Source organism: Zosterops lateralis (assembly GCF_965231275.1).
Source record: "Zosterops lateralis genome assembly, chromosome: Z".
NCBI classification, from domain to species: Eukaryota; Metazoa; Chordata; class Aves; order Passeriformes; family Zosteropidae; genus Zosterops; species Zosterops lateralis.
In genome coordinates this window covers 81,887,095-81,913,986 of record NC_139800.1, presented here as the reverse complement: position 1 = coordinate 81,913,986, position 26,892 = coordinate 81,887,095, and the positions used below count along the sequence as shown (strand labels likewise).

The following is a 26,892-nucleotide window of genomic DNA, read 5'->3' as shown; positions in this document are numbered from 1 at the left end:
TAACCAAAGTTGTTGGTTATTAAGACTCAAATATTCTTATGTGCTTATTTTTATGGTTGTGATAGTATTCGTCTACAGCTGTTTTCTTAGTTGCTGGTGTTCAAATTGCTCTCTTTATTATTTTCTATCACCTTGGCCTTTAGGAGAGCACTGTTGTAGGTCAGTTATTGGGCAAAACTTATTAAAACAAAAACCCAGACAACCTTGAAACACGATGACATTTTTCTTCTAACCAGAGCTTCAAATAAAAACAACCCCTCTCCCAAGTTGCACAACTTAGTCATAACAGTGCTTGAATTTCTGATTCTAGAATGGAAAATTCAACAAGATCATTGAAAAAATAGATATAACTTCTAGATGTAAATAAATTAATTGTAAATGAAAGCCTGGATAAGGTGAGATCAGAGTGGTAATTCTGGGGAACTCTTGGCTTTCTCTTGTCATTTGTATGTTGTTCTGTTACAGCAAAACCTAATAATTCATAACTAAGAATTGCTATTACAAGAACAGCAATTTAGAAGTAGGAGCACATATCAAACCATTTTGTAAATTGGAAGATCTGGTGCTTAAAAATTCGTGTAGCTCCATGTCTCTGTACTGCAATATTTTATCTAATATGCTTTTCTCGGTGTCAGGTTATATCCCATCTATCTTTAAAACACTTCTGGAGAGAAAAAAGTTGAAAAACCTGTTGGAGTTGCTATTCCAGAGGGAAAAGGTGCTTTGATCTTAAATGGTGAGGTTTCATTGCTTTTATCTCACCACTTGCACAGAATTCATTAATGAAAATGAACGTTTCGTATCTGAGATTTGGGTCTTAAACCTCAAAAACCTCTTGGGAGGTGGCAGACCAGGCAGAATTGTCATTCTCCAAGAAAGTGATAGAAGGAAGCATCTTTCTGTAAGAACTTCTTTGATAAATCAGGAAATAATCAGAATTTATGGCCAGTGTCATGCTTCAGAGAGCTTGGTGCTTTGCAGCTCTGATCTGATCAAGGAATGCAGTTTTGCTCTTCCTTTAAAGGTGTGTGCTTGGTACAGAGCACTGGGAGATGCCTGATGTTCATGAGAAGTTTGCAAATGCTTTGTGAGAGTTTGGGTTTGATTATCAAGCTTGCAGTGATTTAAAAATGGGCTTTATGTTGCCAGGTCTTCCTCGTGAGGAAGATAATTGGGCCTGATGCTGGGCAGCTTTATGCAATGAAAGTGTTGAAAAAGGCTTCTTTAAAAGGTAGGTTTGTCTTTCAGCTGAGACTTTGGACCATGGGATTTAGTGCACCTGTATTTAAAAGCTTTTTTTAATCTTAAGTATTTATCAGGGGTTCATAACTCTTCTCTGACAGGAGGTTTTTTTTAGAGTAAGTTGTAAATTCATGTTTAAGTATTATTTTAAATCTGGCCAGGTAGCTTTAATTGTGTGGTCAGAAATGCTCTTTTAAAGTTTAAAATTGGATTATTTAATTTTTTTAGACTTTTCATTATATGAAAACAAGTTATTTCATTTTCATTATATGAAAACAAGTTGTTTCATAAACAGTTTTGTCTTTTGTTAAGTCAGAACTCTGCTGTGGTTAAAATTAAGTCATTCCCTTGTTCTAGGAGCCAGAACTATTTAATTCAGTGTTTTGGCTTTCAGGAGACACTTGGATGGGTGTGAGTCCACTATGTGTAAATAGGACTGTTACTGTTAAAGGGAAAAAAGTAATCTTAAAAATACTTTATATTCAGGACAGAGAGTTAACACAAAAGTTGAAGTTGGGAACGTAGATGGGAGCTTTTTTTTTTTTGAAAGCAATATGGATTATCACAAAAGATGGGGGTTTGCTGAAAGTACAATGAAGGAAAGAAGAAAGTTAGAGAAGGCAAGAAACAAACCAGAGTTTCAGTGTCTGAAAGGAGGAATTTTGTGGGTGACTTGAACATTAAAAACAAATAAGGTGGTGAGGGAAGAGATTCCTTTAGCCAGCAAAGCCTTTCTGCTGAGTTTGTGTTGTAGCAAATGCATTTGTCTCAGCCTGTGGTTGTTTTTTCCTGTCTCCCCTCAGTCCGGGACAGAGTCCGTACCAAAATGGAGCGAGACATCTTGGTAGAAGTAAATCACCCGTTCATCGTCAAACTGCACTATGGTTGGTTCAGATTCCTGTTCTTTGCCTACACTTCCTTTCCTTGCTTGAGGGCACGGCTACTCTTGTTCTGTATCAATTTTGGAGGGTCCCCATTAGGTTCTAGCAACTCAGGGAAAAAAAGGAATGTAAATACATATTTGTATAAAAGTTTTGGGTTCAGACCTCTTGTAAGAACGTTCTGAATCTTTACATTCAGGTTCTGCAGAGATTTTGTACTTTTCATTGATTTAAACCAAACCACAGTAGTTGACATCCTTGCTGTTTCCCTGTTTGACAAAGGGGAAATAGAAGAACATTATTTTAATCATCTCCCATGACTAAGGTTTTCTTATGTGAAGAAGTGAGGAATCATTCAGTAAATTACCTTGTGTGCTGCTGAATTATTTCAGTTCCACAACAAAAGTATTGCCTGTGACTGAAATTTCCTAGTTGTAGAAGCATTTATATCTGTTTTGTAGCTTTGTCATGCAACTGTTGATTTTTATTTACTTTTTTTTAAAGCCTTTCAGACTGAAGGGAAGCTCTATTTAATATTGGATTTTCTCAGGGGAGGAGATGTATTCACACGATTATCCAAAGAGGTAAGTACCTAAAATTTTATCTCCACTCACTCTTAGACAGGGATTGGGTTTTGTTGGTACAGGATTGCCTTCTAAACTTGTTTCCCCCCATATTTCTTGTCACAGTGAAGTTTTTTATAACTTTTGGGCTTTTCTTACATATTGTAGGTTCTGTTCTATCCTTAAGAAACCCGAGTGTGTATTGATGAGTAGCCCAAGTTTTAATTCGGCATCTGCAAAGTACAGTTCTTTTGTCTAAAAATGTTTTGTTGCTTGGAAACACAACTGAAGTAAATGAATATTTAGCACTGAAGGAAGGGGATGTGTAGTTCTCATGCTCTTAGTCAGCTTAGGTGCTCCTAGAATCCTGCAGCCCTGAGAGTTTTTCTGCTGCACTGTAAAATTGCCTCGTGCTGCAATCCAAATGCTCATCCTGAGTCCCTCAAGTGGGAACACAGAGTGCATTTGAGCCCACTCCCCTCCATCCAGCCCTGGCGCACAACTGGACCTTGGATTTCTCATTTCTATTTTTATTTCCTGGAGAGAGAGCTCCAGAGGAGGGAATGGGGTACTGCTACAGGTTGTTGTTATTTTTTTAAAAAAACATTTGCTATCAAATATTTATTACATGCCCCCTTAAGTGTTATGAACATGTTTAGAAGACTTTTATTTTCTTTTGGCAAACCTTTTATAAAGGTCTAAATTTTTAATGGCAGTTTCTCAACAGCTTCACAGCAAGAGAGGTTTTCAGTGTTTTTACCACTGTAAATCTATTTATATTGCCAAAGCACAGGAAAAGCCACTTTCTTAAATGAGAAAACTGTGTTATCTGATTTTTTTCATGGCATGGAGGAGGTTGTTTGTTCCCAGTATGTAAGGCCAGGAGAGAGTTTTTTCCCCTTATACTTCTCATAAAAATAAAGGTTTGACTTTAGGAACCAGGCAAAAGAGAAAGAATTTGAAGGCATTTTTGTTAAAAGATGAGCTCAGTAACATGGTGATTATGTCTTAAGAATTGAGCTCAAAATTAATTAATCTGGATCTAGAATGGCTGTTAAAAATTTCAAGTGACTGACTTGACCTGGGTTATTGGAGCACGAGGTAGGAAAGAGGTCAGGCTCTGCTTTGATATGGAATGTCTAATTCCAGAGGGAGTTCTGGAATAGGAGGAAGAACTGCTCTCTTGCACTAACCCAACTAGGATTATCCCCTATGGAACATTCTTAAATAAGAGATGCAAGGCTATCCATAAGAACTCTTGCTGGGGGTTGAAAGAGGGATGTGTTCCTTGTGGGAATCAAGAAGTCATAATTCTCAAGTTTTCTTACTACTAAGACTCCCTCTTTTTTATTTTTTTAACACTTCAGTTACCTTTTACACTGGCTTTTATGTATATAGATAGTAAAAAACCCCAGGTTTTTATTTTCTGGGAATGAGAGATAATTTCAAAAGTCCATGGTAAAACACAGCTTATGGACAAGGCATGTGAGAATAAATTCCCTGTGGCATTCCATACCTTGCACACAAGGATTATTTTAAATTAATTTGGTTTAGTATGATGTTATTAAAAGACTTCTGTTGGTCTTTAAATTCTAATGTGGGTATGAGAGTTTCAGCTGTGGCAGTGAGATGAGTGTGTAATGAAATTTTTATTGGTAATATTTAATTTAACTGGCTTGCATCATGTTAAACTTGACCCAGAGAACAGCTTTAGATGTCATTATGGGGAGATGGTAGATTAGCATTTAGCATCACTGTATTCTGAGATTTGCATTTTGGCTGCTCCAAGGAGTAATGAAATCCAAGGAGTAATGAAATCCAAGGTTTCCCTTTGCTCTTTTGAAAGAGATGAGACCCATCATGAGCATTGCTCTTCAAAGGTGTGAAGGTGACATTGTGTGGAGTGTAACAGCTTCATTGTTCACCTGAGGTCAGCACCTGTCATTATGGAAATCAGGGAATAATCTGTGCCTGGAGAACAGATAATGCCTGAGCAGTTCAGAGCAGTGGCACTGACTCAGGGAGCCCAGGTACTTCCAGTCTGGCCGTGCTGAGTGGCTCCATTCCCCATTCCTGCTGGATCCAGCAAATGAGGGAATAGCTCCCTTAAAGCCCAAATTCTGTCCAGACGTTTAAAGATTCCAAGCTCCTCCAGCAATTTGTAGAACATGACAAGAGTCAAAGCAGGCACAGTTTTTGTATATTAAATTAGAAGCAACCTGTGGAGTGTTCAGGATAGAAATACATCTCTGCTCTAGAAGTAAGTAACATCAATATTTCAGTGTCTCACCAGGCTTCTTTAATTTTATTTCTTTTCCTAGAGCAGAGTATGTTCTTCAACTCCCAGGGTGTCATAGTTATTGCCACTGGTGTTTTATTCTGCATGCCTTTTTCCTAAATGATGTTTGCCTTTTTTCCTTAATCTTATTATTGTGAATTCACACTCACCCAATACAGCAGCCATATATTAAATGTAATGATGCAGTGCAAAACTGTCTGGGATTCTGGCAGGATGAGTTCTGAGTGTCAATTACACCAAATACAACAATTATTTTATTATCTAAAAGTTAATTAATGCTCTGCAGCAATGCTGATGGTTTTATTTAAGTATTGCATGTAGTTCTTTGTGTACTTTATAATTAACAGATATTAGTAAATAATTTCTCTTGGCTGAACTCATGAATTATGACTTCACAAGGGACTTTTAAAAGTAAGTTTGAAATTTAGGCAGATAGAACTATATATTTTTAGATTGCAGTTTTAAAAACTGAAGACAAGATCAGAAGGTAAATCTATACAGTTCTTATTAGGTTATGTTTACAGAGGAAGATGTGAAATTCTACCTCGCAGAACTGGCCCTTGCTTTGGATCACCTTCACAGCTTGGGAATTGTGTACAGGGACCTGAAGCCAGAAAAGTAAAGTAAAATGTATTTTACCACTATTATGTGTATTTTGCTTGTTGCCTTTTTTTTCCACTGTAAAAATTAAAGCTATTTCTGTTAAGACTTCGTAAAGAAATACAAAATCTAAACCACGTATCTGTGGTTTGAATGAAATAACATTTGCTTGTTAAAGTAATAACAGATTTGGATATCATAATTTTTAGCTTATATTTTAAATGTTTTATGTAAACATTGCTATTTATGTGTTTTGGTGAATGTGAATTTTAATTTTCAGCATTTTGCTTGATGAAGCAGGACATATCAAGTTAACAGGTAGGCACCACTCATGAATACAGCCCTTTGTAAATAAATGTTTTTGAGTTTATGTATTATCAATTTTAAATGCATATAAAATTGCAGAAAATAATTTTGTGAGGAACAATCCAAATACATATATTCTAGAAAATAATGTATATAAAACACTGACTATTTGGGAAACAAATTACTATAAATTTCTGGAAGCTTTAAATTACATTGAAGGTGATGACTTTGTACTAGAGATTTCATCATATATTTTAATCTAAGATATTGCTGTTAGATTCCAAGAGAAAATGAAGTTTTTTAAACCCTCAAAGACTTGATAGAATAATGGTGATGGAAATCAGGTTTATAAAATGCATGCCTTTTAAAAATTCTGCTATATTTAAATACAATTCGGTCCTAAATTTGTCACTTCCTTCTGAAAGTGGGAATAATGGATGGGATCATTGATCAGCAATCATTTTCCCCTGTGAAAAAAGAGTGTTTTAGAGCTGAGCCAGTGTCAAGGACTTGTGTATTCACTGTATTCAAAACAGAGACAAAAGTGTTCTGGGGATGAAATATTCTGGGAATGCAGGGCTGTTCTGTACTGAACTTGAGGCAGGTTACAGAACCATGTTACCTTATGTAACAGCAATAATTTTAATGTGATTCTATTGATTCATCATTCAGTAAGACTAGACCATGCAGGCTGCATTCCCTTTGAAACTGATTTTTACTTTTAACCAATTTTTTGTGTGAGTAAACAGGCAGTAAACAGGAAATGAGAACTTCTGAGTATCTTAGAGCTCTAAACGTGTAGGATTTCAAATGTCGAGTTGTTTCAGTGATAATTTTGATGGCTAGTCATGAATTTAATGACTTTTAGAATGGTTTTGGGGGTGTGTAGTAAACTGAATGTGCTGTCTCCAGATACCTGCAGTCTCTTGTTTCACAGAGAGCTGTGCTAATCATATTTCTGAAAATAACCATCCCAAACCTCTCAACACTTGCATTTTGAATCACCCTATATTGATTGATTTGTTTTCCCCTGAAGTTCTTTACTGGCTGTGTTCTTGTGATGCTGTTGTTGTAGACTTTGGACTCAGCAAGGAATCAGTAGACCAAGAGAAGAAGGCCTATTCTTTCTGTGGTACTGTAGAGTACATGGCTCCTGAAGTGGTAAACAGGCGAGGGCACAACCAGAGTGCTGACTGGTGGTCCTTTGGGGTCCTCATGGTACTGTATTTGCCTCTTGCTTCCCTTGCTAACCTCACACAACTGCACTTAGAATAAGCTTGTCCAGTTCTGATTAGGGATGCTTGGATGAGGGCAGCAGTTCAGTGACTGAATTGCTACTGGGTGGAATAAAATTGACTTTTCACCTCCAAGGAATGTTTATCAGGCACCTGAAAAATCATGTGTTGTCTGTTAGTAGTTAAAACTGGTTGTAGTCAGTGTGAGAGACTTCACTTTGTGTGTTTATTTTGCATGTTACTCAATAGTTAAATTTAAAAACAGACTTGAAGACTCAGTTTGAAGGAATATTAATGACATTTCTGAGAGTGAGCCTGTGGAAGGAGTGCTGGAGTGGAATAGCGAGATAAGTCAGTAACTGTTGCCACTTCTGTGCCTGCTGGGATGTGTTAGAGCATCAGCCTGACATGCAGATGGACTTGAGAAGTAAACTACTGCTCTAGAATTTACCATTCTTGCAGTTTTGGGAATATGGCAATATCTAAAACCTGCTTGTGGAGGATATTTTATTACTTTCAAGTAGCTTCCTAATGTATAACATTGCTCTGTCATCATCATGCTACACTTGCTACTGTTGTCATCATGTGAACTGCAAGTGAGAGCAGAATTTTAGATTTGGTAACACTTCCATAATCTTTTCAAAGTTCAACCAGTGTGATGTAGAGGTAGGAAAGAGTGCTGTGCTTAACACTTTGTTTCAGCAGTTGGGGGAAGAAGTGTTGATTTAGATTAACATTTGTTCTTTCCAGTTTGAAATGCTTACTGGTACCCTGCCATTTCAAGGTAAAGATCGAAATGAGACTATGAATATGATACTGAAGTAAGTATATCTCCTTCCTTTTTCAGAAGTCTGAAAACATAATTTTAAATGTGTTTTAGCAGGTTGTTATAACTCCTTGTGCAGCCAGGTCTCGTGGAAGGTGTCCCCATGGCAGGGGCTGGAACAAGATGGGCTTTAAGGTCCCTTCCAACCCAAACCATTTTATGATTCTAAGGGCACCGAGCTGCAACAGGAACGAAAAGCAAAACCACTTGATAAGCTTTAGATCCCAGACTGTGAAGTACCATTAAGTATCCCCAGCAATTAAAATCTCATGGATGAATCTGTACTTTGATTGTAAGCATATAATAAAGATAAGAACAGTGCAGTGACTGAGAGCAGCTTGATTTACACTCTTGTTTTTACACTCCCTTGCTACTGTTACAGCACACCTTGTTTTGTAAGCAGCAAGGGATCAGGAGTTGCTTTGTGTACAGATGTGTGGAGAGCCCAGACGTGCTCAAATTCTCGTCTTAAATTACCCCAGTTACAACAGAAGCTGTTGGACTGGACAAACTGGGTGAGCTGGTGCTCAGTGCGTGGAGCTGTTGGGCAAATATGTTCTCTCTGTCTGTGCTCAGCTAACAGTTTCCTCCTGGCACAGGCAGAGCCTCAGGCCCTGTGAGGGCTGATGGGGAAGGGAAGGGGAGAGAGAAACTCTGATCTTCCCAGAACAGGGCACTTGGAGCTTGCCCTGAGGGGGAGTTCATGGTGGTGCTGCCTGTGAAAGGATGGATTAGACTACGAGCTGCCTCCCTTGCAGCTCCCAGTGATGCTGCAGTTCTGCACAAGAATTTCCTGCCTTGGCATTAGAGTTTCCATTAAATAAAATAAATGGTAAAGTCAGTGAGCTTCTATATGATGGCTCAATGAACCCTGGAGGAATAGTTGCAATCCCTGCAAGGGCAGGTAACTGGGGATTTGGTGAGTCTCTTCTGAGTTACTGTAGTTATTGGTAAAAACCACCTGGTGACATGCAGACACCTTTGAAAATACTTACATATTCTGAGATAATTACTGGACTCTGTTTCAGCATAAAGCTTGCTTTGGGGACGTGGGTGGGGTTTGATTTTGGTCTGATGTCTTTGTTCTTTGTTGGGTTTTATTTTAAACCACTCCTATAATAGGAAACTTAAAAAGTTGGTGAGTTAAGTGTGTGCACTCTACAAGGCTTTGGAATAGGTCCTTGATGCATCAAACTGTGCAGTGAAATCTGTGTAGACAGTTTTTACTAAGATAAGTTTCTTCCTCTGACTTGTTCTCTGTTTTCTTTTAGAGCAAAGCTGGGAATGCCTCAGTTCCTCAGCCCTGAAGCACAAAGTCTCCTAAGGATGTTGTTTAAAAGGAACCCATCAAATAGATTAGGTTGGTTCATTTATTTGGATCTTTAAATAATCAACTCAGACTAACTTTTTATTTAAAAAAAAAAAAAAAAAAAAAAAAAAGTAGTTGCTGGAGACTCTCAACTCTGGGTGATCAGTAACATTTGGGTACCATTTCCTCTTAGCTTGGATCATAACTTCCTGGATTTGGCCAAGGAATGGTCAAAATGTGGGATCAGTGACTTAGGAGTGAGCCAAAGCTCTGACAGTGTCACAGCAAAGAATGTAGACACTGTATTTATGGCTTCTTGTGCTCTCTTTGCCTCCCTGGGTATTTTACATCCTTGGAATATTTCTGGATTCACAGTTCCCTCAAATAACCATGTCTGTGCAAACTTTCTAGAAATTAAGTAATTTTTTATGCAGTATTCAAAGACTTTAGCCACAAGTGTGTTAAACACAATATTTCTTTTGTTCAGGAGCTGGTTCAGATGGAGTTGAAGAAATCAAGAGACATCCTTTTTTTTCTACTGTGGACTGGAATGTGAGTACAAAAGAATCTGAATGATAAAGCTGTTGTTAATTTTTCTGTGTCTTGTAGCATTTGTGTAAGTGTTTACATCTGAATAGGGCACAGTAAACCCTGCATTACTGCTGACTGGCACATCCTGGCTTCTCCTGTAATTCCTTGGCATCTGGAGCTGCAGTATTTACTGCAGATAGGGAATATGAATTATAAATTGTGCATTTACTTTTTAAATAATTAAGAGTTGCAGCATTCTCAAGCTGAAATGATCCATTAGAGTTTCTGTAGGTGAGAGAGGCTGCTGGTGTCCCCAGGAATCCTTCAGAAAGTGTATGTCCAGGGCTCCCTGCCGAGAGCAACAGCTCCTTGTGGCTGTAATTGTCTTGGACTTGATTCTGCATCACTCCCATCCCACTCACAGGTCAGGAATTAACTCAAATGCTCCAAGATGATCCAAAGTCTGCAAGATCACAACTCCTGGCTTCAATTCCTTGTCAGCACTTTATGATTCTGCTCTCTGGTTCACTCATCCTCTGAGCTGTGTTTAGCAGAAATGTTCTCAAAGGTGCTGTGTGTGAAATAAATCCTCCCCTTTGCTGTGATGGAATAAATGAGATGTGGCTGTGCTGACAGAACTGCAGCAACCTCTTTCTTGAAGCCCTTCATCATTATGCATCTATTTATCTCCTGTATTTATTTCTGAAAAATTATTTTCTAAGTGTATTCAGGCAGCCGCTCCCTCAGAGTTTGTTCAGCAACAAGTTATTAGTAATAGCAAAACTCCTCTTCTTTATGTGAATACACTTCAGAAGTTGTTGTCTTGTTTGGCTTGATTATTTACTTTTTTCCTTTTGAAGGGACTGATGTTGAAATAAATACCAGCAGGGAAGTTTGAAAGTTCAGCAGTTCTAGCTCTTTCTCTTTTCTTTTTGTTTATTTTTTTTTCAGTTTGACAATAATTTGTATTTATTTCACTCCAGTGGTGTTGATGACACTTTAGTATTTTATCTCTATTTCTTTGGGATGAATTTAGGTTCCCGTTCCTTGGTGTTGGTTGGTTTAGTTGGTTCAGCTTTTTTAACTAAAGTATACTGTATGTTTTTTTTGCAGGAAGGTTAAATTGAAAAAAAATGCGCAAAATAGGTCTATCTAAAAGGAGGAGAGAAATGGCAAGGAAATGCTCTTAGAACTTCCTGAATTTTGTATGGGGAGTCAACATCTTTTTGACATGAAGTTCTCTGTTCCTTAGCTGTAAATGGAATTTATTGCAGATTTGGGATCTTCCCCTGATTTAGTTTGGTGGATTAGGAAAAACCTGGATTAGAGCTTTGAGAATGGGCAATTCATTGCCAAGTGGGATTTGCCTGACACTGGTTGAGGTCTTTGTCCTTTACCCTTTATTTTGACAAAATAACAGTGCTCATGGAAGCTTCATTGACTCTTAAATCTTTGTCCTTCCCTTTCAGAAACTGTTCAGAAGAGAAATACAGCCTCCATTCAAACCTGCCTCTGGAAAGCCAGAAGATACTTTCTGTTTTGATCCAGAATTCACAGCGAAAACACCAAAAGGTAACTATGCTATAAATGGCTGTAAATTGGTGAGATGTGTGGGACAGGAGGGTCAAATTAATGCTAAAACAACAGGCAGAAAAGCCAGGGACAAAGTTAAAAGGATGCACCAGAGTTCCAGTGCTTTGAAGGAGGATGTTCTCCTCAGCAGGTTTCTGTTCTTTGAATATTTTGCTAATCTTTGATTCCGGAAGAAAAAAAATAACTGGAATATTAAAAGCTGGACTATGGTTTCTAGTTATAATTAAAGTCATGCAGTGCAGTGTTTGAGGGGAAGTATTTATACTAAAAGTAAACTCAATTTGATTGCAGCAGTGATTCTTTTTAGGGTCAGTATTTCATTGAGAATGCCTTGCTTAAAGAAAGATCATCATTATTATTGCTTGGTCTGCTTCAAGTTTCACTTCAGGTTTTCTTTTGTGAATTTTTTTTCCTGCTGCATGCAGCTTCTAAACCCTCTTCCCACATTTGTGTGGAGAAGGTCTGTGCACTTAATAGGCTACACAAAATTACTGAGCTGTGCTTGCTGTGGGATTTCAGACAGTGGATTCAGAGGTGCACAAAATAAAACCTGAGGAAAACTTAATTATGATAATTCAGTGATATTTTTTTCAGTGAAAATTTACTAATTGCATATTCTTGTGTTGCCTCACTTGTGCCTTGCCAGCAGCTCATTTACCACTGAACCAGCAATTCTGCTGTTGCTCTTCTGTGTTACAAAGCTGTTGAGCTTTGACAATGATCTTTATTTCTTCTCCATAAGTACTTTTGCTTCAGTAAAATTCTTCCTTAAAACATGTGTTCACACATAAATTCCTGCAGAGCTTTGCAGTTTTTATCTAAGCCCTGGAATACTTGTTTGTGATTGTTACTGAAGTAAGAGAGCACAGATAACAAACTAGAAATTTTATTTATTATTTAATGTTGGTGTTCCTCTTGTTTGCTTCCCTTCCCTCAAGATGGTTTTTATAACATACCTCTCCTGAATGTCATGAAATGGTCTTGCTGAGATGTAGCCACACTAATACTGTGTGTCTGTGTGCCCCTAGATTCTCCAGGGGTCCCACCCAGTGCAAATGCCCACCAGCTCTTCAAGGGATTTAGTTTCGTTGCAACTACTACTGTAGAAGACCATAAAATATCACCCCTCGCCAATATCCTGCCCATAGTCCAGGTAATGCTTTCCTTTTTGGGAAACTTACTACATGTCAAAGGCTTACCAATATTCATTATTTACAATTATTCTTGCTTTGTTGAGGAGACAGTTGTAAAACGTGTCTTATTAAATACTTCCATATTCTTGATTTTAAGAAGTGAGTTACTGTTTCTCTGGAGGCAGAATTTCAAAGAAAAATCTTGAGCAAGCAGGAGAAATTTCTGCTGTTGGTACCAGTGTAATGGCAAAGAGAATGCTGTTGCTTTAGATAACCATTTGCCTGTGTTTTTTTAAAGCAGCTTCATGGAAACAGTGCACAGTTCACTGATGTCTACGAACTGAAGGAAGATATTGGCGTAGGCTCCTACTCTGTCTGCAAGAGATGTATCCACATAGCTACAAACATGGAGTTTGCTGTGAAGGTAATTGGCATAAATTCCACTCTGACATTCTGAAAGTATTAGCTGGTAGATTTGAAAACTTGTATTTATGAATTTTCCAGTTATTGTGGCTGTTTGTGTTTATAAGTTACAATCTTGAAAGCTGAAATCCTGTACAATGATGAGAACACCTGAAATAAAATGGCATTCACAAGGGTGGAATTGAGTTGTAGGGAATTTGTGATGCTTCAGGCCAGTGCATTTCCTTGTTCACTGGTGGAGGATAGGCTTCATTAATGATAGAGTTTTAACAAGGATAGAGCAAGAAATGAATAAATGGGATTAGAAGCTGGAAGATTAATTACTTATGATTAGTAAGAAGTAATGAACTCTAGAATTTTTTTATTCTGTTGTTTAAATGAGAATATAAATGCAAAAAAATGTCTTTATTAAATAGACTTTGCTTATGCAAGTTGTTTTTCATGTTATATTTTGCAGATAATTGATAAAAGCAAAAGGGATCCCTCAGAAGAAATTGAGATTCTCATGCGTTATGGGCAACATCCAAATATTATTACTTTAAAGGATGTATGTACCTCCTTTTCTGCTGCCTCTTATTAGACAGTGCTAAAAAAATAAATGCAGATGTAGGCAGTTTATTGGGATTCATTAAGTTTCTTTTACATAGAAAAATCGAGTGCGAGAACAGTATGTAATAGTACAGGGTGTGTTTCAAAATACAACGTTGTCCTGATACTGATTTTTTTTCTAAAGCCTGTTTAACCAGCCTGAAGTGAGAAATGATGTAAAGGTTAGAAATGCCGCATTTCTACTTGTTTCAAAGGAGCAGCCAGTGTGTTGGTAACCAAAGAAGAAAAAACGAAAAGAAAAGAAAGCATTGGCCTGCATGTTGTCCTGTCTATGCCAGAATGACCCTGGAAGGGAGAGCAGTAGGGAGTTGCAGGGCTGCTCACCTCTTCCAACAGAAGTCCTTACACTGAAAAATGTAACTCAGAGTGATGAATTAACAACTTGAATGGAGAGTGATGAATTAACAGCTTGAGTCATGAACTCCCAGGATGACACATGAGCTGCCTTGCACTCCCAGCTTTGGCAGTCCCTGCTGTTTGTGCTGCCCACTGCTGTGGGAGGAGGGGATTTCTGGGGAATGTGTAACTGCAGATGTTGCCTTTTAATAGCTCGGGGTGTATTCTGTGGGAATGCACTGTTCCACCTCTCCCCAGGTGTATGATGATGGCAGATTCATCTACCTGGTCACGGAGCTGATGAAGGGGGGGGAGCTGCTGGACCGGATCCTGAGGCAGAAATTCTTCTCAGAGCGGGAGGCCAGTGCTGTGCTCTTCACCATCGCCAAGACCGTGGACTACCTGCACTGCCAGGGGGTGAGTGAGCTCTGCTACCCCGCAGCCGCCTCACAGACCTGAAATTACCTCTCCCTTGCCCTGTGTGCTTTGCTTGGATTGTTCTCTTGCTACAGGGTTTTGTATTTTATCACAAAGGTGAATAATGTAAACAACTTACCCTGTTATCCTGGCAAAGCCTTTGGACTCTTTATGAAACATCAGATTTTTTTTCCTGTTCTCCTTGTTGCCAAATGGTGATGTTAGTTCCTGCCAAATGGTGATGTTAGTTCCAGTTTGTATTACCAGCCAGGAGGTTTTTGTTACATCACTTGAACTAGAATGTTTGGGTACTTTAAAGTTATATAGGTCTTTATCATAAGTATCTTAATCTAGAGAATAGCTTTCATAAATTGTAAATTACAAACAAATGTACCTGCTCCTCCTAAATGATGGCTTTTCTAATGTCTTTGCTTAAAGGTGGTGCACCGAGACCTTAAACCCAGTAATATCTTATACACTGATGATTCAAACAATGCTGATTCCATCAGGATTTGTGATTTTGGATTTGCGAAACAACTTCGAGGAGAAAATGGACTACTTCTAACTCCCTGCTACACGGCAAACTTTGTGGCACCAGAGGTATTTCAAGCTGCTCTGTGTTTTCTTTATGCTGTTTTTGGTGCATCAAATGCTTAAACCTTTCAGCAATGCTTGGAAAAAAACTTAAACAGTTCCGCTAGTTTTCTTTAAATATAATCACACATGCTTTTTAAACACTTGGGCATGTGTTTATTATAAACCTGCTTTAAAAACAACGGAGTCCACCCTCAAAAATAGGATGTGAGCCTGTTGAAAACCTTAAGAGATGACCTGGGAACAAGAAATATTGTTGGTATTTACTGCAACCTGTATATTAGAAAATCAAGAATCAAATCTCTGATGTGATCCAGGGTTGGTTTTACCTTTCCATAGGCTGTGGTGTTGTTTTTTAATATCTGGCAAGTCTTAAATGCTCTTTGTTTCGTAGGTTCTCATGAGACAGGGATATGATGCTGCTTGTGACATATGGAGCTTGGGAGTTCTCCTTTACACAATGTTGGCAGGGTGAGAATATTTCTGAGCTGTTTTGTTTACCTAAAATCCCAGAATGTTGCCTGAATCCTTGCTTCCATAGAAATGGTGAGGCATGGGCTCATAGAATGACACAGACACTCAGGCGGGACAGGCAGCTCTGAGTCAAAGCCAAATAAACCACGTTTATCTCACAAGTGGGATCAAGATTTCTCTTCCCGTAGTGCATGACTTGGGGGTGAAAAGACTTCCCCCAGTTTTCAGCAGGGAATTGAATCTGTGAAAATACATGATGGGTTTCTTTTTATCCTCCAGCCTCTTGTCCTCCCACCCCATCCCCTCTACTCACCTTGTGTCTCCTGCCCCTGCTGCATTCTTGTGTAGAACACTTTGGGTTGTGATCTCTGGAGTTTCTTAAACGTTCAAACCTGATGAAGCTCTAGGAAGCATCTAGTGGCCAAAATGAGAGATGTTTGCTGAATTCTGCTCGAACAGAAAAAGAGCAGGTTATTAGCCTTATGGCTAAATCCTGTCTATGGGAAATTATTCTTTTGATAAATCTGTACTTTCTGTTTAATATTAGAAATACTAATATTTAATAGTATGTGTATATTCTGTGATATATTTCTGTTGGCAGTGGGATAGTGATTCTGATTCACAAGATTTTACCAATTTCTTGCAGTTTTTATCTAACAAGGTGTTTTTGTTTGTTTTTTTTTTCTTTGACCAGCTATACTCCATTTGCCAATGGTCCCAATGATACTCCTGAGGAGATCCTAGTACGGATAGGCAGTGGAAAATTCTCTCTAAGTGGAGGCAACTGGGACACTGTTTCAGATGCAGCAAAGGTGTGAATGTGTTTTGGTTTTATATTTTTGTAGAATTCCAATGAAGTCTACTGAGCTTTATCAGCTAGACTGCACTATAAGTGTAGTTCGTTGTTATTATCTGCAGACTTTATTGCAGGGAAGGATATCTGCTCCAACACTTTATTTAAAGACTCCATCTGTAATCAATATGGATTCCCTGGGATGATGTTGACCCCTTCTGTGGGTATCTTAATCACCAGTGCTACCTTTTAAAAAGATCAACATTAATATTTAATGTTAATGTTTAAATATTTTTTCCCGATCCTTTGGAACTGCGCTACTTGTTCATTTCAGTAGGAGTGATTCAGAATGCTTGTTGGCTGCTTCTGTCTTAGCATGAGAAATTCAGTTCTGTGTTTTTAAGAATGCTTCACATTTTGTACCTAAAACAAAGGGAACATTCTGTCAGCTTGCTCATATTTTGGTGTTATTTCAAACTATTGCTGTCTCTGTTCTGTGCCCTTCCCACCCACCTTTTCTTTGGACCAATGTTGTAATTAATCAGTAGCTTATTGCTAATGCTTCTAACAGGCAAAAACAAATGTCCATTGCTGCTGGCTTTATATTTTATGTGGCTTCTTGAAGGAAAAATTTCTTGCTGGTGTCTCACTGTCTCTGAATTCAGTTGTAAGGAGTCAGCAGAGCCCAAAGTGCAGAATGAACAAGGAGAGAGATTTGCAAATAATAGCTTTCCTCCATAAAATCTGCCTGCTACATTTGAATAGGATTAATAGTCTTTTAAAGATTATATTCATAATAAACATGAAAGGCACAACAGTGAGTTCCTCTGCAATCAAGGCTGGCTCTGTTGAACTGCTCCAATAGTACCACACATTGTTCTCAGCCTTCTGCTGTGTCAGGGCACAGAATGATCCTGTTTGTCTGCTGTTCTCTGTGTGTTGGCATTGTGTTAATCCCTCCACATCGGGTGCTTCTCTCACTGCTGCCATCCCTGCTGCTTTAAAGGCCACCTAAGATGGTTTGGACTGAGCAATCCTTGTGTTTCCCTTCCCTGCAGGATTTGTTGTCACACATGCTGCACGTGGATCCCCACCAGCGGTACACGGCCGAGCAGGTGCTGAAGCATTCCTGGATTGCCTGTAGAGACCAGCTGCCTCATTATCAGCTCAACAGGCAAGATGCCCCACATCTAGTAAAGGTAAACCCACCTGGGATGCTGCTGCTTCAGCTGGGGCTGAAGAAGTCTCTCTTTCCTATTTGTTTTCCGTAGTATCAACGCATTTAAGTTACATAGAGAAATCCGTGGAATGGTTTGGGTTGGGAGGGACCTTAAAGCTGGGCCATCCACCCCCTGCCATGTGCAGGGTCACCTTTTACTGTCTCAGGTTGCTCCAAGTCCTGTCCAGCCTGGGTTTGGATGCTTCCAGGGATGGGGCAGCCACAGCTTCTCTGGGCAACCTGTGCCAGGGCTTCACCACCCTCACAGGGAGAAATTCCTTCCCGATATCCCATTTATCCCTGCCTGCTGGCAGAAAGAAGCCATTCCCCTTGTCCTCGCCATTCCCCTGTCCTACATAGCCTTGTTTAAAGTCCCTCTACAAATTAAATTAGTTAATTATTTTTAACCTCTGTGTAGAGCAATAGATTTTTGTGTATGTTTTCTCTAAGGTAGTTCTTGAGTTGTCTCCTCAGTCAGGACCTGAGTAGCCACTAAAGTGGCTGTATTTGAGAAATTGGTGCTAATCTGGCTTAAAAGATACAAATTCTGACCTACATTAACAGGTGACTCCTACATCTAAGGGATACAAAAGAAATACAAAAGAAGGAGAAAGAAGTCTCAGGCACCCATGCTTAGGCATCGGAAGGAGTCAACAACAGTTTTTTTTTTTTTCCTAACAAACTTTAGAGAATTCACATGACCTGACACAAGTATTGTTTGATTTTAATGGAGTTAGTTGAGTATTTAATGTTCAATTGCTCTATTTTCTGATTAAAACTTGTATATGTATGAATCCTTATTATGTATTATTTTTTTCTCTAGGGAGCCATGGCTGCTACATATTCTGCACTGAACCACAAGACATTTCAGCCAGTGCTGGAGCCTGTGGCAGCCTCCAGTTTAGCTCAGCGACGGAGCATGAAAAAGCTCACATCCACAGACTTATAGATCCACTGGGACACCTGAGCAGACACAAGCAAGGGGAAAACCCAGCAAGTGGCTCTGTTTTGCCTGACCTGTGATCAAAAGGCATCTATGGTTTCCTGCTACACTACTTGAATTCTGTAAAAGTCCTTTTTTTAAAAAGAAAAAAAAATCCACAGGTTCATACTGTGTTCGTTTTACAGGCCGTATCTGTTAAGTTAATTTAAACATCAGGTACACCATAATGGATTTATCTACACTGTCCTTTGAGATCTGTTGCAAATATTCTTTCACATTCTGTATAGTTTTGCTGGGTTCAGTTAAAAAAAAATGGTTTAGGGGACCGTTGCCAGTGACCAAGTTGTACATAAAGTGTCAGTGTGAGTTTTCTTGCTTCACACCTTTAGACCCTACTGTGAAGGGCAAATTCTTAATTTTGTAATTGGGCACTTCGTTGATTCAACTCAATTCCTTACCCTTGTCCATGACTATTATGCAGAGTTGAGCAATGTGATGTGCCAGAGTTAATTCATCACTGTTGATTTGGTAGATCTGTGTTTGCATGGTGCCAGTAACGGAGGAGTTGCTGTGGAAAAACAAATCAAAGGGATGTACAAGATCTGCGCTTCAATTTAATCTCTTGTGACCCAAAAGAAATGCTGGTTATGGCCTCTAACAGGAAAATGAACATTTCTGGTTGTGAGCATAAATTGTGTCCTGCACTGAGCTGGAGAAAGTCAATATGTGCATAAACTGTCAAAATTCAGGCTCTCAGAAACATTGGTGCCACTTCAAAACAACATCATGCAGTTCAATCCTTTGTTATTTATATTTCCCATCCATTAGTACAACTACTGTGTTATTTTCCTCAGCAGTCTTTCCACTAAATACACCTGATATTAGGTTTGTTTGGTATATGAGACAAACTGACACTTTATTATAACCAACTTGGCACTTGGGGTTTATTTTTTATTTATTTGATTTTATTTTTAATAGAAGGTTGCTTCTCTCTGACTCTCTTGCCGCATGTACAAATATTACAGAACAGAAATGCAAAATTCTCTTTGCCTAACTGTAGAGGTAGCTTGGGAAAATAAATAAGCCTTGCTGTGTGCCCAGATAAGGGAATTCTGACCAAGAAATTTCACAGTTAGGGACAAATTCCTTTCAGCGTCCTGTGGCCAGCACTCACTCACCCTCTCTGTCTGGTGTTGGGACTTCAGCTGTTCCTAAAGGCTCTGGTGGAGAGGGAATTCATTTCAGGGCCAGAATTACCTTGGGGTTTCCTGACTCAAAACCAATGCTAACCGCTGGTAGTTCGTTCAGAGATACATTTAGAAGCGTTTTCAAGTGTTGTAGACACTGAGCAATCGTAGTGACATAGCAGGATGATTTTAAGTATTAAATATATTAGTGACATTAGACTGTGAAGTGACCAGAACTCAAAAGTAGTTCAGACTCATTTGTCATCATTGAATTTTCAAGTGCAAGTCCCCAAGGCTGACAGAAATCAGTGTTTTGAGACAGCAAAAAAACCAAACCAAACCAAAAAAACTTCTAGGAGAATTCTGGCCCAAGCACCAGGAATGGTGGTGATAACTCAGATCTCACAAGAGGTGTTGGCTGGTTTTTGCTTATACCTGTGAAGGACTTGGTGGTGTTGGAAGTACTTTTAGATAAGCTGCTTTCTTCTGTTGTGCTGGGGGAAGATGGACATTATCTGGCCAGATAGTTAGGTATGAATATATGTAGATTTGAGACTTAATGACATAGCAAACATAGGTGTGCTCTTTTTGTCACGCAGAACATCCCCTGGATGGAATTCCTTGAGTGTTTGATGGATGTTGGAAGCTCTAGGGGCTGTTTGTGCCTGGTTTTGAGGTGCTTATTTGAAATGCTGGAAAGCTTATCAAAGAACACAACTGCTTCCTGGAAAGCTGCTTCTTTAGTACAAAACCTGCCCCTTCTGCAGTTGCTTCATCCTCCTTTTCCTTACTGAAAACCTTTTCCAGCAAGAATGCCTGGAAGCCTCTTGTCTGCACTCTGTCAGGGTCATTTTTAGGTAAATCTAAAGATGACTGCCAGAAGAATTTGAATTCACTTGGAAAAAAAAAAAAAGGCAAAAATGGTGGAAATTAAACCCTCTGAGCCCAGGTCAAGGAGTAATGTGGGTTGAAATGTAGTCCTAAAAGTTGTGTTGGGCATAAGAGCTAATACAAGGCCTGGAATACAGTGAAAATGTCAAACTTCAATTGTCTTCAGCTTTCCTGAAAGGCAACAGCTGGTCTTTAATGGCTTTGCCCATGAGTAATTTACAGTATTTTTGTTGGTATTTTCTTTTAGTTTGCTTAGAAGCACCACAGTATAAGCACCTTAAAAGCATTTTGCACAGAGCAGTTGGAAGCAGCTGAAGGGACTCAAGTTGTCCTTGATGTGCAGCATAAAGGTGATGAGAGGAAAAGAACACAAACAAGGTGGATGTTTTGGTTCTTTGCAGAGTTATTTAAAACATCTCCTGTAAAGTTATCCCTGTGTTACATCACTGCTGACCTTTGTGCAAGTGCAAGTGATAAAAGCAGCCTTTCAGTCACTGCAATGTTACAAAGTTGTTTTATCATGGGGAAAACACATGGATGTGTTGTATCTGACAGGCCAGTGTACCCTGGTATGCCAATTATAATCCTTATTTTTGGGGAAAAGTTCCCTTATTCTGACTATTTCAGCGTATCAGTCTTGGAAATTTTTGGGGTATGCAGGAGCTTGAAAGAGTTCACTTGCAGTTTACTTTTACTGTATTTAATAATCACCTTTGTGAGGCTCCTTCAGGAATTCCTTGCCTGTTTCTCATCCCTTTCTTTCCCAGCTTAAGTTTTGGTATCTGAAAGTAGCATGGTCTGCTTGTGAGCTGTCAGTTAAAGGTTTGAGATGAAGAGCAGGTGGGAAATGGGAAGGTGCTCTGGCTGCAGTTGATGGAAATTATTTCATATCATCTGGGCACCGTTCAAGTTTACAAACAGATGATGTTCTTACTGCCTTATTGAGTTAGAAAAAAATGTCAAAATTTCACAAAGGCTCATAATTGCACCAGAAGTAGGCATTCAGACTAAAGGAATTTCCACAGAACTAAATCTTTATTGATAGAATATTTTACCTCCGGTTTCCTGCCAAAAGAGCCCTTGCCTCTGGTGTTTGGTGGTGATTGTTCTCAGTAAGTTCCAGCTCTGGTGCACACAGAAAGCAGATTCCCACTGGAGGTGGAGTGGCCTCAGGACCTCTTTTGTTGTTCTTTTACCCTGGGATATCTCAGTTTGTACGTTCAGTTTTCCTTTGGATATAAAGTAAGGAATTCTCTTATATTCCTGTTCTGTATCCAGAAACTGCAGTGGCCACTGTGGTGAGCCCATGGTGGGGTCACAGGGCCCTTCCTGAGAGCTTTCCTGGTTGGGTCCAGTCAAGCCACTGCCCTGTGGCTTATGTGGTTTTCTTCTTTTTCCCGTTGTGCTCAAAATCACAAAATTCCCCTTGTCCAGCCAGGAGATGCAGGAGGCTGATCCTGCTGTTCATTTGAGGCCTCTGTTTGAATATTCTTGCAGCCAGAGAAGGAATCCAAAACCTCACCTGAGTCAGTCATGCTGAGTTTGAATTCTGTCTTCCATATTTTAATACCTGATCTTCAACTTTTGTTTTTAAATTTTAAAGCTGATCTTCTACTGTCTAAAAGTTAAAATAACCTCTAGCAAACTTCAAGATTTCCTTGCAATCTACTTAGAGACTGGTCTGTAAAGGTATGTGAAATCAATTACACAAGATTATAATAATTCTTCTGGTTTGCATCAGTGAAATTAGGCTAAAACATGAATGCAAACACCAGGTTTTTTGTATTTCTGTAGCACTTAAGCTTTCCAGTCCTATCAAGAGCTAAAAGTTTGCAGGTATTTGTGGGAGGTGAGGCAGGAGCAGGTTTTTCTTTCTCAAAGTTTCCGGAAAGCTTCTGAAGCTCATAATAGAGTCCTTGTGTAATCCTGTAGGAGCTCTGTAGGGTTAAACCCACAAAATTCTCCTTAAAGGTTTGTTCCAAAGCTCTTCTAGGTGTGCACTGATAGCTGTTGGTAGCACCCCTGCACTTCACTCATACCACACCAGCCTTCTGCATCAACATCTGTCCATGCTCCAGTTATTTTTAAAATATTTGCTTCTCCAAATAGAGGAACAGATACAAATTTGAAACTCCCCCACCCTTAATGTATGGCTGAAGCTGATTGAGTATTGTAATAATTTGCATAATTGGAAAGTCCCCCCACAAAATCATCAGCAACTGGTTTCTTGAGATATTTCCTGTGTAACGAGCGCAAACTTCCTCTGAGAGCTTTAAAAGATACTTAATTGATTGAGTCTGTTAATCATTAATTTTTGGGCAACAGCTTATTACCAATAGTGAGTTTGAATAACCCTGAATCCTCTTGTGGGGTTTTTCACACGAGGACCGAGGATGCTGGAGGTGGATCTGCTTTGCAGGACCAAGTGTTGAGGTTTGGGTGTTTTGCATTAGGCTTTTGAGCAGTATTTGCTAATTAATTAATTAATTGCATTGTCATAATGTCCCAAGCACTTTGGCATCTTGCACTGATGCTCTGGTTAGAGCTGAAACTCCTGGCACGTGGCTAAATCTCGATAAAGGGCATTAATTGAGAACAGTGTGCAATGAATTCCATGCTCTCTGAGGTACTTCAAAGATGAAACTCTACACAAGGTCCCCGTTATCAGATATTGTAACTGTCATTTCTTTCTCTTAAGCATATTGTGGATTTTGTATCATACTGTATTTATTTCATTTAATTTTAAAAGAAATGTTTTCTTTAAAGCTCTGTATATATTGACATTAAAGTTTGCATTGTACTACGTTCTCTTCTTGCAAGGCTGGGTCTGGCAGTGCAGTGGTGTTTCTCTTTGCACTGTTGCCTTCAATTACAACACACCAAAGACAACCTCAAAATTGTACTTACTTTTGTCAAACTCCCTGGATAATCAAAAAGGTACAGTTCTAATTAGCTGGCAGTTCCTTGAGTACTAGAATAAAAGGGTTGCAAATTCCTAACATTTGGTAATTGACAGAAATCCATCACTTCTGCTTTGAAAGTTCGCTTCCTTCTGTTTTTCAAATGGATATAAAAAACAATGAGCAAACATTCCCAAATTAAATGTATATGAATTATTTCATAAACCTTGCCAAACATCTCACATGCATCAAGAGCTATTTATAAATTTATATTCAGTCAAGTGTTTCATGCCACACTTGCAGCAAAACAGACATTCAGTGGTAGGATTGATGTGTTACCTCAGGGTGGGATCATCTACCTCTGTTTTTTAAGTACCTATTAAATTTGACTCCATATATTAAGAGGAAATAATTTCCCGCACATATTTGATCATTTGAAAGTAGATACTTGCATTACAAGTGGCAGGAATGACATTAAAAACTGGGTTTAAAATCCTGCTGAGGTATTTGGTAACTGCTGGTGCTGTTGGTATTCACAACGGTTTATAAATACTTTATTGTTTTGAATGGACAGGAAGGTTTCCCTTTGCCTCACCTTTTCCTCAGGTCCATCTCCCAGGTGCTATTTGCTCACACAAGACACTGCTTTTACCAACATGTATGGCAGAAGGAGGGAGGGACTGGAGCCACAGAGGAGACAGCAGGTGCAAGTTTCCCAGATTGTGGTGATTAGTTTGGTTTCATTCAAGATAGGCAGGAAAAACGAATCAAATTGGACAAAACCATGAAAATACAGATTTTTTTTTTTTAAGCTCTGAGTGTCAGGTATTGAGATCTGCAGGCTTTGTGAAGGTGTTGCTGGGTGGGAGGAGACAAGGATTAAAAGCCAACCTTACTGAAATTTTGGAGAAACCAAGGACAGGAATGAGCCAACTGTTAAAAGACTCCAGAATGTGCCTTAATTGTATCCTGCTCTTTGTTTTCCTGCAAATTTTGGTTCTCAGGAGCTGTTTTCCCCATGATTCATCTCTGAAGCTTTATGAGTGTAAGAGGCACCTTCCCACGTCTCTTTTGTGTTTTTATGGGATGCAAAATGTTTTAAGGTAAAGATGTTCCCACCTTTGCTTGCTCCAGCAGTGGCAGAAAGAGGGAGCAGGTGTAATGCTGGCAGTTTTGCCAAAATACTGCATTTATTTTAACAATTTCCTTCCAGAACCTCTGGAGAACTTCTCTGAGAGGCTGGGGCTTGTTGTGGGCCTCTTGAAAGACTCAGGAAGATTTTGGCAGAGGTGAGGTCAGTTCTGCAGTCCCTTAAAGCACTGTTTGGACAGGAGATCCCTCACAGCTCCCTCCCCTTGGGGTCGTTTGGATTTCCAGCCTTGGAGCAAATCTTTAACTCTCCAGAGCTGTTTTGGGGCCTGCTCTTTGATTTTTGGCATGCACAGTGTTCTACCCCAGAGCAGTTCTGCACCAAGCTGTGTTTAAACAAGAAGTGTAATGCCCTAACGCTGGCTGACCATGCAAATTCCTTTATTCCTGAACAGGTGAATTTTGGGCTCTGGTGGCCCTCAGCGCTCGGGTTTGTGTCCTGGTCTTTGCAGGGATGGCTGGAATTGCAGAGGGAGGGATATCTCTTAATTTAAGGGGGTTTATCGCTTCTTAAGGCTTTTGTGGGGGGAATCAGTCTAATTTTGACAGGCTTGTGCCTGTCCCATCCCTGGTAGTGTTCAAGGCCAGGTTGGATGGGGCTGGGAGCAACGTGGGATAGGGGAAGCGTCCCTGCCCATGGCAAGGGATGGAAAGAAACGGGCTTTAAGGTCCCTTCCCGTTTTATTGAATCTTTTTTTATGGTAATTTCAGTTACAGGGTGCTGATCCAGGCTCTGTGTATCCCTAACTTGGCAGCTGGCTGTGCTGAAAGCCTTGTTTGGAGGTCTTGGCAACTAAACTGAAAGTTGACCTCGTGGCAAGGCGTTAGAAACAGCGTATTGTGTCCTCGTCTGCTTGTTTGGGGCTGAGTTCAGTCATTCCATGGGCGAGGAAGCAGCGAGGAGCGGGGATGAGGAACAGCGTGGGGAAAGGGGGACGCAATTCTTCATTGCCCTTCTCTGGGGGAACGGGCACCGGGTGGTTACAGAGTCACAGTGACCCCAAATCCGCTCGGGATGTCGGCCAGCCCTGCTGTGCTGCTCCTGGTGCTCGCTGTCCCGGGGGATGTGCGGGTCCCGTGCCGGCATTCCCGGTGTTTCCCATGCCGGCTCGAGGCAGGTCCCGGCGCATCCGCTGCGCTCCCCGCAGCCCCCAGGAGATGGAGGCAGCGCCCCGCAAGCGGCCCCCGAGCCTTCCCGCCGGGATTGATCCCTCCTGGAGCCCGGCTGCAGGATGCACGGCCGGGAATTGCAGTTCGGTTGCGCCTGTTGGAATTAGTCTGTGCTTTGTCATTTTGTTTATTTCTCCTTTTTGAGAAGTTCTTGTTCTCCTGGTTCTCTTGTTTTCCTGCCTGTGGGATGGGCTTGTGTGATCCCTTCATATCCATATCCCGAAGAATTTAATAGAACAGTTTCGTATCTGCAGCTCCGGGAGCAGATCCTGCTGCTCTTGGCCGAGGGGCAGAGAAGCAGCGCCGGCAGGACCAGCCTCGGAGCATCTCCCTTAACACAGAGGTCACACCTTGGCAAGGATTTCCCAGTCCTGGGAAAGGAGGAGGAGCAGGAATAATGGAATCATAGATTATCCTGAACTAGGAGAGATCCACGTGGATCTCTGAGTCCAACTCCTACCCCTGCACAGACCCCAAACATCCCACCCTGTGCCCTGGACCATTGTCCGAACTCTCCCGGAGCTCTGGCAGGGTTTGGGCTGGGAGCATTCCCGGGAGGGCTGTTCCATCCAGGAGGGAGAAGGGGCAGGGCCAGGGCAGCGCACGGATCCACACGGGAATATCTGGGCAGCGCCTGGACATGGAACTTCCCCCTTGCAGCTCTTCCTCTGCTCTTCCTGAGCTGGAATTGGTGCAGCCAAGCACAAAAACTTCTGATTTGGAAACAGCAGCACAAGGCCAATCTGGAAGTTTCTTATCTCGGGCAAAAAACTCGAAATGCAAATTTTTGAGGTAAACAGAAATATTTTGGATCCAAGTAGAGACCAGCTGTATGTTTTTAGTGATTCTTAAAAGCTATTAAACCACCTGGGAAAGGTGATTTAAACACCTGTATGCTTGTAGACAGAAATTTGTGCATGTTTCCTGTTTTCATTACGAAACTTATTGCAATTCAAAATGCTCTGATACTCCAGGGTTCAGCATCTGAAGCAAACTGTATGATAGAAAACCTCATTAAATTCTGATAGTAAGACAACGATTTAGGAATAAAAATTAGTTAAGATCTTGCTTTGCCAGGTTAGAAAATCACATTATGCTCAAGCTGAAGGTGTTCCTGCTCGTGGCAGGGGGGTCAGACTAAATGGGTTTTAAAGGTCCCTTCCAACCCAAAAGAAGAGGTTTCATGTTGCTGCTCAGGCTCCTGCTGCAGAGGGGGGAGCAGAAAATGAACCACGAGTTAATTAACAGCTCCAGCTGCTAATTCCCCCT

The 26,892-nt window shown here is 40.1% G+C and overlaps 1 protein-coding gene across 6 annotated transcripts in view; it reads left to right on the top strand.

Annotated features, from left to right (window-relative positions):
- Positions 1–23,204, top strand: part of LOC310922377 (ribosomal protein S6 kinase alpha-6) — a gene marked incomplete at its 5' end in the record, with an annotated part of 36,750 nt that extends 13,546 nt beyond the window's left edge. For 2 of the 6 annotated variants that reach the window (XM_083882886.1, XM_083882883.1), the window contains 19 exons: positions 1,150–1,231; positions 2,046–2,126; positions 2,628–2,707; positions 5,497–5,603; positions 5,866–5,903; positions 6,967–7,109; positions 7,877–7,947; positions 9,224–9,312; positions 9,749–9,813; positions 11,262–11,364; positions 12,414–12,538; positions 12,817–12,942; positions 13,399–13,488; positions 14,145–14,303; positions 14,742–14,903; positions 15,292–15,368; positions 16,066–16,183; positions 17,223–17,363; positions 18,207–23,204. In XM_083882886.1, the coding sequence (XP_083739012.1) occupies positions 1,150–1,231; positions 2,046–2,126; positions 2,628–2,707; positions 5,497–5,603; positions 5,866–5,903; positions 6,967–7,109; positions 7,877–7,947; positions 9,224–9,312; positions 9,749–9,813; positions 11,262–11,364; positions 12,414–12,538; positions 12,817–12,942; positions 13,399–13,488; positions 14,145–14,303; positions 14,742–14,903; positions 15,292–15,368; positions 16,066–16,183; positions 17,223–17,363; positions 18,207–18,332 (1,983 nt within the window). In that variant the 3' untranslated portion in view covers positions 18,333–23,204. Of the gene's footprint in view, positions 1–1,149; positions 1,232–2,045; positions 2,127–2,627; positions 2,708–5,486; positions 5,609–5,865; positions 5,904–6,966; positions 7,110–7,876; positions 7,948–9,223; positions 9,313–9,748; positions 9,814–11,261; positions 11,365–12,413; positions 12,539–12,816; positions 12,943–13,398; positions 13,489–14,144; positions 14,304–14,741; positions 14,904–15,291; positions 15,369–16,065; positions 16,184–17,222; positions 17,364–18,206 lie in introns of all 6 variants that reach the window. The other 4 variants (XM_083882885.1, XM_083882881.1, XM_083882884.1 and 1 more) reach the window with 3 other exon arrangements.
- Between the last annotated feature and the right edge of the window lie 3,688 nt (positions 23,205–26,892).